The 14479-nt window shown below is 35.7% G+C and overlaps 1 protein-coding gene across 1 annotated transcript in view; it reads left to right on the forward strand.

Moving 5' to 3' along the window:
* The first annotated feature begins 383 nt into the window (after positions 1-383).
* Positions 384-14479, forward strand: part of CPB1 (carboxypeptidase B1) — a 43638-nt gene continuing 29542 nt past the window's right edge. Inside the window, exons 1-3 of the mRNA XM_028505025.2 lie at positions 384-689; positions 806-881; positions 13036-13160. Of these exons, the coding sequence (XP_028360826.1) occupies positions 619-689; positions 806-881; positions 13036-13160 (272 nt within the window). The 5' untranslated portion in view covers positions 384-618. The remainder of the gene's footprint in view (positions 690-805; positions 882-13035; positions 13161-14479) is intronic.

The raw sequence follows: 14479 nt of genomic DNA on the forward strand, positions 1-14479 counted from the left end.
AAGGAACAAACCAATAATAAATAAAAATACCAATAAATCTCAAAAACAATACCTGGAATGAAAGAAGCCAGATACAAAGAAATATATATGATATGATCTCAATTACATAAAGTTTTAGTAGAGGCAAAATTAATATATGAAGCTAGAAATCTGAATAGTGGTTTCCTGAAGGAGAAACAAACTAAAATATATTCAAAAGAACTTCTCAGGGTGATGATAGTGTTCTACACCTTGATAAGGGTGTTTATTACATGGGCATATATATTTGTCAAAACTCATCAAAATTTATGCCTAAATCTATAGAATTTATCACATGTAATTCTCTACTGAAAATGAAATAAAAATATAGACTAAAAATAGGTTTTATTTAAAACTCATCTCCAGACTATTCAAGGTCTGACATCCAAATTAGACAGGTTGAATTTGAGATTATTTGCTATTTCCACAGGTGTGGAGAGAGATAGCCCCTCAGATTTTACCCAGCTACCAAGGCAACAATGCCAGGAAAACCATTAATCAAAATTTGATAGTGCCTATTTGCAATCAAAAAAAGAAAACAAAGAACACCCTGAATTATAAAAGCAGGTGAAACATACCCAAAAGACCTAGTCAGGCACAATGTTGGCACTCTTGGTTCTCGCCACTGTGGCCCTAGCATCTGCCCACCATTCTGGTGAGCACTTTGAAGGGTAAGTAAACAACTCCTTAAATGAGCAAGTCCTTCTTCCTTGCTAACCCAAAAATATGATGCAACAAATACCCAATTTAAATTTTTCTCTTCTTCCTCTGCTATTTCACCATTCAGTGAGAAAGTGTTCCGTGTCACAGTTGAAGATGAAAATCACATCAGCTTGCTCCAGGAGTTGGCCAGCACCAACCAGGTAAATAACAATTCTGTACCATAAGTTTGCTTCACACTTACTTTAAAATCTTAGATAGTTTGCACTGTGATTCCATTAAAGGAAGAATGACATGAAATAGTAACTATAGCATTTTTATAGCACAAAATAAAGACTTGAAAAATATTTAGTGCCACATACCTTTTTTTTCTGCTTAAATTAGATTGTTATAAGCCCGAAAGTATCATAAATCCAAGGTAACTTTTTTAAGAGTGGACAGAGCTTGACAACTGGATGAGTTGAAACTGTCATGAAGGTCATAGAACATCTAATGTACAGTCACTTCCCTTCTAAGGCAAAAAAGAAAAATGATCGACTTCAACATTACTGAAAAACTGGGCTTTTGTCCAACTTGAAATTCATTTCCACATCTCATGTATCATCTGTTCTCTTTGATTTTCTTTCATTCCAAATCAAACAGCTTGAGTTTTCATGACCTTGATTCAGGCCCTCCTCATGATATGACATGAGGGAGAAAAAGAAGGTAAAAAGACATGAGTGATTTTTCATTCTTTCTTTTTACTTTCAAGAAACCAAAATCTCTATGCCTCTTTTAAAACTCTACTGGATATGGGATAAAAACTGACATTTTTAATTATGAATGCAATGTGGCAGGACACTATGCTGATCACAAATAGCTCACTTAGGCCAATGCTGTTTCTTCATGAATATGTAAACCAAAAAAATCTACTAGCTCCTAAATATTTATCTAGCCTTCTATCTATCCAGATGTTTTCTTTCTATAGTTTTTTTCTATCTTTAAAGATGTGGAGGGGGAGAAAAGAAAGTAGGCAGTGTCATAATGTGAAACATTCAGAAATATAGGATTAAAAGATAATATAATGTAAAGTTATCTATTCCAGCCTTCCACTCAAATCTGGAATTTCCTCCATAGAAAGAGCAACCCTGGTTGCTACCACTAATAAAACCTGTTTGAGTACTTTTAGGAATAGTAAGAAAACTGCTTTTCATACTAGCCCATGGGGTTGCCTTAAAAATCATTCCAATTGTTACATGAAGCTGAAAGCTACCTTCTCTAACGTTGGCCCATTAGACCTAGCTCAGTCAAATGTTGTCTTCTAAGTTTTCTCTTTCCCAGGCCTTCCATCATTTCTCTTAGCACTGGTATACAGACACTTGATCATTCTGGTCATCTCTGGATATTGTTCAAGGTTTCTGTCTATATTTCTTTCTTCAAATGTAGCTCTCAGAATTAACAACGAACCCCCAGGTGTGCTCTGATTAATACATAGTGCAGGGTCATCACCTACCTTCATTAATGAGGCTCAAGATTCTTTTCAGCATCTTGAATAGCTATTGAATACTCTTAGCTCACAGTAAACCTATGGCCAATCAAAACCATTAGGTAATTATTTCCCACATGATTCACCCTCAAGGAAGATGTTCTTCCTTATGTAATTGCCCAAATGAATTTTTTAATTCAAATGCCAGATTTTAGATTTACCCTGCTAAAATTTATCTTGATAGCCTGTTTTCAGCATGTTGAGATCATTTTAAAAATGAATTCGGTTAACCGGGATAATAATTCTTCCCCCTAACTTTGCATCACCAGCAGGTTTGATAAGCATGCTTTCTCAACTTTTATCTTTGTCACTTATATAAAGAAAAACATTGAGTAACTTAGAAGTCAGCACAGAATTAAAGGGCTCCTTCATTGTTTATTCATTTAATACCTATTTATCTTGACTCTCCAATGTGCCAGACATAGTGTTAAGCACTGAAAGTGATTCATTAATCAACTCTTCTTGAATAGTTTTTCTCAACTACCCATGTTGTTGGGTGTTATCTACAGATAACACATTGCTTTTCAACTTGTAAAGAATACAAACAGAGACACGGTGAAATTCTTTGGCCAAGTGTCTTCCAGATTCAGCACTCAGGCTAGTAGTCTCTTCCAATAATAAGATGAAGTTAATTGGGCCTGACTTATTCTTGCTTTAAACTGTGCTGGATCCCAGAAATCACAGCTTCCTTTTCTGAGCATTCACAATCCATCTGCTTCCAGTTTACTCTGCAGCCTTGCCAAAATCCATGCTAGGCCCCAGAAGCTCCTGCTTCTTGGATTAACCTGTTTTTCTCTTTATGAAATCCAGGACTTGCCAGTTCTACTCCTCAGTGATCCCTTCAAGTTCTGATCCCTCCAAGATTGCTGAGAAAGTAGTTTGGCAACCACATCTGCAGTACATTTTTAGTTACCTAAAATTCAGCATTTTATGGTGGTCAAGAAAAAGAGAATCTGGACTCAGAATGCCTGGGTTTGACTCCTGGCTGTACCACTTGCTAGCTGGATCTTGGATACCTCTCTGGGTCTCAACTTTTTAGTTAATCAAATGAGGAGAACAATAGTATTTGACTTATAGGGTTGTTGTGAGATTTAAAAGAATTAATGGAAGTAAAGCACTTAGAAAGAATATATATAACAAGAACTATGTAAATGCTTATTACATCTGGGACTTGGAAGGCAATTCACACAGCCAGTATGGTCTCCTCTCTCCTCATCTACTGTGGGCCTCAAAGTATTCTTTCCAAAGAAGGTTATTTCTGCTAAAATTATACCATGTGAAAAATTCTTTACTTATGTTAATTTCACCTCTCAGTAGAAGAAACAAGAAATAGTGTTAACTACTTGGAAAAACAAAGCCAAACAGGAGTTAAATAGGTCTACTTTCTCTCTTCCAGCTGCAAACACCATGCTTTAGCTCCAAGCAGTGGAGCTGCATATTTCTTCTTTATTCATTTTATTTCCAACATGATTGAAAAAGAGATTTTTATTCTCCTTAGTGATCTTGCAAGTACATCATATTCTGGACTGTAGCCTTCCTGATAAAATCATTACAAGGGCATCTAGTCTTTGTATTCATCCTTGGCCATGTGTCCTTCCTCCCAGCTTTTGAACATGTCCTTTTAAAAATTAAGTGTATCGGAGAGATCTGTGACCACACTGGACTCCAGCTGCCTCCCCTTTTTATCTATAATTGTATAGTAAGGACTTTATTTTATCTCCTTGCAATCAGAGCTGCACTTCTTCATTTATTGTTGACATTTACCATAAAACCTATTTTCTTTTCTCTGTAGTTTTTAAACTCTGTTTCTCTAAGGTTCATGTTTATCTATGCCTATAGCAGGGGTGTCAAACTCATTTTCACCAGGGGCCACATCAGCCTCATGGCTAGCTTCAAAGGGCTGAATGTAATATTATGACTGTATAAATGTAACTATTCCCTAACAGTTAAGCAAGAGCTCAGCACTGCTGTCGGGCAGACACAAGTTGCCGGACCGGATAAAACAAGGTGGAGGACCAGATTTGGCCTGCAGGCCTTGTGTTTGCCTCCTGTGGCCTAGAGTAACCTGGTTATAGTCTTCCAGTGTTCTCGTTATTCCCACTAAACTAGTAAGTTCTTCCATGGAATCAGGAGGAATCCAGCCTAGAAGAGAAGTCACTTCCACTTCCAATAAGAAAGAAAATTCCATCAAGATAAATGAAGAATCAGTTATATGCTTAACTTACAAGTTGAAACAAACAAACTTGTATAAATTTGTGAAGAACAAAGATCCCCAACACTAATATTCTTTCATACGCCCATCTTATTTCCAAAAGAATTTAAGATAAATTCTTAATCTTTATCTTGCTATTGCACTAGTTTTATGATATGTTTTAGGAAGGACTCTTTAGTTATTATCCAGCCAGCTGATTAAGCTGACATTCCCACATTGTTATCACTTAAAGATATCCTTTTATCTTCCAACAAATGTTCTTTATGGTTCTTTATCACTCAGTTTCCTGGATTATAATTTTATGACTTCAGCTGTCTAACTTCTTAACATATAACTCAATTCCCTTCTTTTCATATATTTTTTATGAAAATATATATTTTCATAAAATATATTTTATGCCATTTCCATACTTCAGACATAGATCTCATTCATAAGTTCTTGGTAATTATTGAAATTTATATTTATCTCTTTGTGCTAATAATTTGAGTTTATTAATCTTTTCCATACTTGATGCATCGGTAAACATCATGTGATTATAGTGTTACTCCTGATTTTTGGCTCCATTTCTCCTGAGAAGCACTGGGGAGTGACTTCAGTATAATAAGTCTGCCTCATACTTGCAGGACTCCATAAAATCAGATGTTGGTATGTTTGCTGAATAATTTCTCCATGTCAAGGTGAAATTTTAAGAGACCTCAAATTAGGTCTTCAATTCTTCTGTCAAATATTTTATGAGAGTTCTCTACCTTTTTTAAAAAAAAACATCATTCTTACTGCAGAATCATATATATATATATATATTTCTCCCCCACCTCCCTGGAATGTTTATCAGAGCCAAGACGAATGGGCAAGAGGTTAGAACAGGGAAGACAACTTTGAACTTACTAACAAAAATTACACTATCCATAAGATAATTAGGCTATTCTGAAGGGGTACTAGACATAATCAATATCATATTAGAACCATCACCAAAAATATTATGCAGGCATTTTTTGTTCTGAGTAACAAGCTACATCTTAATATATGTTGTTCCAAATAAGACCCTTAGACAAAGATCTGTGGGCAAAGATTTTTTTTTTTTTTTTGGAAATGAGGGGAGTACTGGTAGAGAAGTGGGGAGTGAAGCAGAGAAGCCAACAAAGGGGACCCTATGCAGTCACTTACCACAGAGGATTACTAGAATTTAATTCTACAGATAAACTCCAGGAAAGGATGCAAATTACATGCTTCAGAATTATCCCACCTGAGAACTGAGGGAATTGGAGTATTTCGACATCCACTTCCAAGGTCATGGTTGAGCACTTTTCTGAAAAGTTATTACTTGGCCTACCTCAAACTGTTAGCTTAGCTTTTTCTAATTCTTGGGGAAAGAGCTTTCAAGCATGGAAACACAGATCTCAGCCATGGGGAGTCCTCTGAGCACACTAACAGGTCCCAGAGTCATGTATGGGTACAACACAGCCAACTTGATACAGATACTTGGAGGACTTCATGTGCTTTGCCAATTCTAAACTTCTGTGTCTATAAAGATACATCTCCCTCTCCTGTTCCACCTTAGAATGACAAGTATTTACTAGAAATATAGATTGAGTTAACTTTTAAAAATATGCTTTCTAATATAATATTCTTGTCTTCATCACACTTCTCTTTATAATGTTAGCTAACTAGAATTCATTACCAGTCCATTGTTCCCTTTGTTTTTCTTATAACATGCTTTTATACTTCCTCCATTACCTTTTAAAAAACTTTTTTACTTTATTTTTATTGTTAACACTATTGTAAATGTCCCTATTTCTCCATCCCCTTTGCTCACCTCCACCAAGTCCTCTCCCCCTTTCTAGTTGGCCATCACCACACTGCTGTCTGTGTCTGTGGGTCACGCATATATGTTTTTTGTTAATCCCTCCACCTTCTTTCAACCAGTTCCGCCCATCCTCTCTGATAACTGTCAATCTGCTCCATGTATCCATGCCTCTGTTTCTATTTTGTTCATCATTTTGTTTGTAAGATTCTATATGTAAAGCAGATTATATGGTATTTGTCTTTCTCTGACTGGCTTATTTCACTTGGCATAATATTCTCCAGATCCATCCAAGCTGTTGCAAAAGGTAAGATTTCCTTCATTTTATGGTTTTATAGTATTCCATTGTGTAAATGTGCCATAGTTGTTTTATTCATTCATATATTGATGAAAGCTAGGGCTGTTTCCAGATCTTGGTTATTATAAATAATACTACAGTGAACATAAGGGTGCATATATTCTTCTGAATTGGTGTTTCTGGATTCTTAGGGATATATTCCCAGCAGTGGGATGGCTGGGTCAAAAGGTAGTAACAGTCTTAAATCTTTGAGGAAACTCGATACTGTTTTCCACAGTGGTTGCACCAGTCTGCATTACCACCAACAGCACTACGGTTCCCTTTTCTTCACATCCTTGTCAGCACTTGTTTGTTGATTTCTTGATAATAGCCATTCTGCCAGGTGTGAGGTGATATCTCATTGTGCTTTCAATTCACATCTCTCTGATGATTAGTGACAATGAGCATTTTTTCATATGTCTATTGGCCATGTGTATGTCCTCTTTGGAAAAGTGTCTATTCAGACCCTTTGCCCATTTTTAACTGGGTTGTTTCTCTTCTTGGCATTGAGTTGTATAATTTCTTTATAAACTTTGGAATTTAATCCCTTATCATCTGTCTCATTGGCAAATATGTTCTCCCATAAAGTGGGTTTCCTTTTCATTTTGTTGATGGTTTCCTTTGCTGTGCAGAAGCTTTTTAGTTTGATGCAGTCTCATTTATTTTTTTTCTCCTTTATTTTCCTTGCCCTAGAAGACATATGGGCAAAAAATATTGCTATGAGATACGTCTGAGATTTTACAACCTTCATTTTCTTCTAGGATTGTTATGGGTTTGCAACTTACATTTAAGTCTTTTATCTGTTTTGAGTTTATTCTTCTGTATGTGTAAGTTAATGGTCTAGTTTCTTTTTTTTTTTTTTTTTGCATATACCTGTCCAATTTTTCCACCACTTGTTGAAAAGACTATCTATACTCCATTGTAAGTGCCTGCCTCCTTTGTCAAATATTAATTGACTGTATAGGTGTGGATAGATTTCTGGGCCCTCTGTTCCATTCCATTGGTCTATACAGTTATTCTTATGCCAGTACCAGGCTGTTTTGATTACAATGGACTTGCAGTATAGTTTGATATCAGGTATTGTGAAAGCTTCAACTTTGTTCTTCTTTCTCAAGATTTCTGAGGCTTTTGGGAGTCTTTTTTGGTTGCATACAAGTTTTTAGAATATTTCTTCTAGATCTGTGAAATACACTATTGGTATTTTAGTAGGAATTACGTTGAATACATACATTGCTCTGGGTAGTATGGACATTTTGATGATGTTAACTCTTATAATCTATGAACATAGTATGTGCTTCCACTTATTTATATCAATTACTTTCTTCAACTTCCTATAGTTTTCTGAGTAGAGATCTTTAACATCCTTGGTTAAGTTTATTCCTAAGTTCTTTATTTTTGTTGTAGTTGCAATAGTAAATGAAATTGCTTTCTTAATTTATTTTTCTGATAATTCATTATTAATGTATAAAAATGCCAACCAATTTCTGAATATTAATTTTGTGTCCTGCTGCCAGCTGAATTTATTCATTAGACCTGGTGTGTTTTTGATGGAGTCTTCAGGTTTTTCTATGTACAATATCATGTTACCTGTTAATGATAACAGTTTTACTTCCTCCTTTCCAATTTGGATGCCTTTTATTTCGTCTTCTTGTCTGATTACTATGACTAGGACTTCCAGTACTATATTGAACAAGAGTGGTGAAAGCAGACATCCCTGTCTTGTTCCTGATCTTAAAGGAAACACTTTTACGTTTATTATCATTGAGTATGATGTTGGCTGTGTGTTCGCCACATATAGACATTATTATATTGAGATATGTTTCCTCCATTCCCACTTTGCTGAGGGTTTTATTATAACTGGGTGCTGCATTTTATCAAATGCTGTTTCTGTTTCTATTGTTTCTTTTGATCGTTTCTATGATCATATGGTTTTTATCCTTCATTTTGTTTAAATAGTATACCATGTTTATTGATTTGCAAATACTAAATAGAGAATGCAACAATCTTGCATTCTCAGAATAAATCCAATTGATCATGGTATAGGATCTTTTTAGTGTATTGCTGGATCCAATTTGCTAGTATTTTGTTGAGGATTTTAGCATCTATGTTCACCAGGAATATTGGCCTGTAATATTTTTTCTTCGTAGTATCCTTATCTGATTTTGGAATAAGGATAATGGTGGCCATGAAAAATGAGCTTCACAATTTTCTTTCCACTTGAATGTTTTTGGAATAGTTTGAAAAGGATAAGGGTTAGATCTACTTCGAATGTTTAGTAAAATTTATCTGTGAAGCTATTGTGACCAAAATTTTCGTTTGATAGGAGTGTTTTTTATTACTACTTCAATTTCACTTGTTATAATTTGTCTATTCAGATTTTCTGATTCTTCCTGATTCAGTTTTGGAAGACCATGTGTTTCTAGGAATTTATCCATATCTTCCTGATTGTCCAGTTTGTTGGCATACAGTTGTTTGTAATACATCTTAAAATACTTTGCATTTCTTTGATGACAGTTGTTACTTCTCTTTTGTTTTTGATTTTATTTATTTGGGTCCTCCCTCTTCATTTCTTATGAATCTGGTTAAAGGTTTGTCAATCTTGTTTATTTTGTCAAAGAACCACCTCTTAATTTCACTGATATTTTGTATAGTATTTTTAGACTCTGGTTTATTTCTGCTCTGAACTTTATAATTTCCTTCCTTCTACTCACTTTGAGCTTTGTATATTGGGTGTTATTTTTCGTTCCTTTAAGTGTAAAGTTAGATTGCTTGAGTTTTTTCTTGTTTTGTGGGGTAGGCTCTTGTTATTTGTGAGAAATCTATGAATTTCTCTCTTGGGACTATTTTTGCGATGTTACATAGATCTTGGGTTGTTGTGTTCTCATTTTCATTTCTTTCAAAATAACTTTTATTTTTTCCTTGATTTCATTGTTAACCCATTCATTGTTTATTAACATGTTATTTAGTCTCCATGACTTAGTGTGTTTTTCAGTTTTTGGGAGGAGAATTGATTTCCAATTTCATACCATTGTGGTCAGGGAAAATGTTTAATATGATTATAATATTCTTAATTTATGGAGACTTACTTTGTGTCCTATCATACAGTCTATCATAGAAAATGTTCCATGTGCACTTGAATAGAAAGTATATTCTGTTGCTTTGGGGAGAAATGCTCAGAAGCTTTCAATTAAATCCTTATGATCAAGTGTGTCATTGAAGGCCAAAGTTTCCTTGTTGATTTTCTGTCTGGAACATCCACCCATCAATCACAAAAAGGTGTTAGTCCCATACTATAATTGTATTACTGTTGATCTCTTCCTTTATGTCCATGAATATTTGCTTTACATATTGTAGGCTCTTATGTTGGGTGTACAAATGTTTGCCAGAGTTATATCATTTTGTTGGATTGTTCCTTTTATCATTACATAGTGTCCATCTTTGTCTCTTGCCACAGCCTTTGTTTTAAAGTCTATTTTGTCAGATATAAGTATTGCTACCTGAGGTTGTTTTTTCATTTTCATTTGCATGAAATATCCTTTTCCATCTTTACTTTTAGCTTGTATATATCCTTGTTCTGATGTGGGTCTCTTGTAGACATCATATACATGCATCTTGTTTTCCTATCCATTCAGCTACCTTATGTCATTGATTGGAGCACTTAAGCTATTTACATTTAAAGTAATTATTAATAGATATGTATGTATTGCTGCTTTATTCTTTGAACTCTGTTCCTCAGTTTATTTTCTTCTTCTTTTGTTGTTTAAATCAGGCCCTTTAATAGTTCTTGGAATACCAGTTTGGTGGGAAAAAAAGTCCTTTAGCTTTTCCTTGCCTGAAAAGCTTTTTATTTCTCTTTCAGTTTTAAATGATAGCCTTCCTGGGTAAAGTGGGTAAAGTACTCTTGTTTTCACACCTTGCTTTTTATCATGTTGCATATTTCATGCCAGTCCCTTCTGACCTGAAATGTTTCTATTGTGAAATAAGCTGACAGTCTGATGGGAGATTCCTTGTGGGTAATTAACTGTTTTTCTCTTATTGCACATTGTCTTTGACCTTTACCATTTTAATTATGACATGTCTTGGTGTGGGCCTCTTTGGGTTCATCTTGTATGGGACTCTCTGTGCTTCCTGGACTTGTGTGTCTTTTTCTTTCACTAGGTAGGGCAAGTTTCCTGTCATTACTTCATCACATAGGTTTCTGATTCCTTGCTCTCTTACTTCTTCTTGCACACATGGGATATGGGTGTTGTTATAGTTTATGTTGTCCTAAAGGTCCCTTAAACCATTCTCTTTTTTTTAAATATTATTTTGTTTTTTGTTTTTGGCTTCTCTAATTGGGTGTTTTCTTTTCTTTCTTTTTTTTTTACCTCGCCTTCCAAATCACTGATTTGATCCTTTGCCTCATCCAACCCACTTTTTCTTCCTTCCAGTTTATTCTTAATGTCAGATACAGTATTCTTCACTTCCAACTCATTCTTTTTCATGGTTTCTATGTCCTTTTTCATAGTGTTGTAGTTCTCACTGCATTCCTTGAGCATCTTTATAACCATTACTTTGAACTCTATATCTGATAAGTTGTTTGCCTCTCTTTCATTTAGCTATTTTTCTGGAGATTCCTCCTGTTCTTTCATTTGGGACTTGTTTCTTTGTCTATCCATTTTGGCTGCCACCTTGTGCTTGTTTCTATGTATTAGATAGACCTGTTATGACTGCCAGTCTTCATGGTGTGGCCTTATGTAGTAGGTATTGTGTGGGACTCAGTGGTACACTCTTCTTGATCTCTTGAGCTGGGTGCTCTAGGAATGCCCTTCATGTTGGTTATGTGGGCCCTTTTGTTATAATTGAGTCTTAATTGCAATCAGCCCTTTTGTGCAAGGGATCAACCTTTAGGTTGGCTGAGTGGGCAGTTCAACCTCAACCATAGCCTGTGAGCTGTTGTGCAAGTGCAGTCTCTATGTGGCTTCTTCTGTAAATCCTTGATTATAAGACACCTCTTCAGCTACTCTTAGTTGGTTATTCAGGGTGGTTGTTCTTTAATTTAGTTGTGTTTCCAAGTTGGTCCTGGAAGGAGGTGAGTATAAGATCCACTTATCCTGTTCCTATCTTGAAACTCCCTTCCTCAATGACTTTTCAATATCTCATCTTCAGCTCTCATCTTTGATTCTCTAGGTACATAAAATCATCAATACTCTCTCCTTTCAACACCTTAGTGTCAACCACACTCAAACCTTTTCTTCTGGGATCCTTCCTGATGTAATCCCCGTGCACCTGCCTTCCATTGCACTGACATTCCCTACGATCCTGACTCATGATTCAGCACCCATTAGACATCTACATGTTTGAAGAATACTAAGACAGGATACACACCACAGGATTTTCCATAGATTTATCTAAAATTCAATCATCTTAATATTTCTCCTCAGCAGTTTCTGTTAAACAACCTGTAAGTCTGCCTAAACTCCTTTCCAAGTTTCCAAGCAATGGCCCTAAATATCTCCACCTGTCACATCTGCAGCCTGAGACTAACTTGTACACATCTACACAAGGATTGTATATGACACATAAATAGAGAAAGACCCCCCTGTCAGGCTCATTTCATGTTTTTTGGTCTTTACTCAGCTCAAGGAAGGAACAGGAAAACAGTGCCTACAGGAGACAGCATATCCTTGGTTATTATTTTTTCATGGAAAAGGGACATTTGAAACCACAAATGCACAAAGAAAGTCATAGAATTGTCAAATACATCATCCTGTTATTTTTGTACATAATTTTCTTTCAATTATTCCTGAGGACAGAAGATATGTTTGATTTGCTCACTATTATATTTCTAGTCTCAGGCACAGAGCCTAGCACCTGGTGGGTCCTCAATAATAACTGACAAATAATTGAACAAGTGAAAGTGTCAGTATGTTACTGGATCTTCAAAGGTGGTTTGTTTCTGGCCATAGAACCTAGATGGCCACTGTGGAAAAATACATTTTTCTGCCCTTAAGTATCCTCCACAAGTCAGGAATGATCCTGGGTCCACACATTACTGTGATATGCACAACACTGGGTTTCTCATAAAATAAATCCATTAAAAATCAAAATGAAAAGCTCAATCTCTCTCATCACACATTCAGCATATTTATCCATTACCACAAACATCACTATCCCAATTAGTGACTGCTCCAAAAAATCAATAAGTAGAAAAAAATAGCTACAAAATACTGCAATTAACTAGCATTCTGGAAAATAATTATATGTTCTTCATGTTTGTTGATAATAAATTAGGGCTATGAATATATGTATAAACATTTTTATTAACATCTAACTGCTTGGTCCTAATTCTTATTCACTCAAAGGATATATCTCTAAGAGATTTCATGAATAATTTGAGTTTGAAAATGACTCAATGGTGGAGAGCAATAATGCGCTTGCCAATAATAGTTCACCCAATAGATTATAGGTATCCAATACAATATATCTTATTCCTTACTCAGATTGACTTCTGGAAACCAGATTCTGTCACACAAATCAAACCTCACAGTACAGTTGACTTCCGTGTTCAAGCAAATGATATTTCCAGCGTGGAAGACTTTCTCAAGCAGAATGAACTACAATATGAGTAAGTTTATGTCTTATAGCTACTAATAGTCTCTTCCATGTATGTTCTCATCTGAGACTCTGAATAACTCTGGGAAGGTAAAAATAAGACCAAGACCATGGCTTTCCTAGGGCCCCACAAATAGATCATGACAGAGCTGGCCCTAAAATCCTAATATTAAGTCTTCAGGCCTGGTAGACTTTGTGTTTAGCTATTGCTCTAATAAAATGGTTTTGATTATTGAACCCCAAATCTTCAGTTAAATATCTGACCTGCTACTGGTTTATAGATGATATATAGACTACAGGCCAAATAAACTGGCACTCTTTTATCAGAAAGATACAGTTTTAGTCCCAAGTCATACCAAGTTTCCTTTTCAGGTGAGCAGCCAGATGTATTGTGAGCCATGAGTGCTATTCATGCTCCTTTAGATTAAGGACCAATTAGAATCAGAATGAGTGGTCTTCCTGTCCTTTTTCTCCCAAGGCCCCACTACTATATCTAATGGTAAGAGAAACATGGAGAGAAAGACTGAAAAAAAGAAGTCATTCTCCAAAAGCCTAGAGTAGAGTTGGCTAAGCTGATCACACCATGTCTCCTTTCCCTAACAGCACACTGGTCCATCTAAGCTTTTTAAGATGAGAATGTCTTCCTAAGTAGAGGCAGTTGTCCATTTTTTCACCCAACAAATAGTGAGTACCTACGTATACAAAGTACCAAAAAGAATAGATACGGCCCCACCCACTTCTGGGGAAAACAGACTATTAATAAAAATTGGAATAATGTATAATAGATATTAAAAAGAGTATAAAGCTCAAAATGCAAGAAAATAGACCAAGTCTGGGGGCTAGAAAGGGTTACCCTGATTTTTTAAGATTTAAGATGGTGGCAGAGTAGATGGATATTATACTCACTTCTTCCCAGGACAAAAGGGGAATTAACAGATAAAATATAGAAAAATCAACCTGAGTAACAAACTGAAGACTAGGTGAATGGAAGTTTTTTAACCAAAGATTCATAGAAGAAGCCACACAGAGACTAGTAGGGAGTACAAAGACATGAAAAGTGATGGCCACCCTCCCCTGAGCAGTGGCTGAGATTCTGGAGGGATATCTTAGCTATAGGAGGTACGCCCTGAGAAGTGTGGGGGCTTAGCTCCAAGGTGGGTTCTAAAGCCCAGAACACCAGAGCCAAGAAGAGATGGCCACATAATAACATCAGGCTGTGAAAATCAGTGAGAATCCTGTCTGCCAGGGAGAAATGAAAGTACACTAGAAAAACAGGTGTCCTCTTAAAGAGCCAACCCACAAAATTTTATTCACAGCCACTCAACCTGGGAT

This window comes from Phyllostomus discolor, chromosome 2 (assembly GCF_004126475.2).
Source record: "Phyllostomus discolor isolate MPI-MPIP mPhyDis1 chromosome 2, mPhyDis1.pri.v3, whole genome shotgun sequence".
Lineage (NCBI taxonomy): Eukaryota > Metazoa > Chordata > Mammalia > Chiroptera > Phyllostomidae > Phyllostomus > Phyllostomus discolor.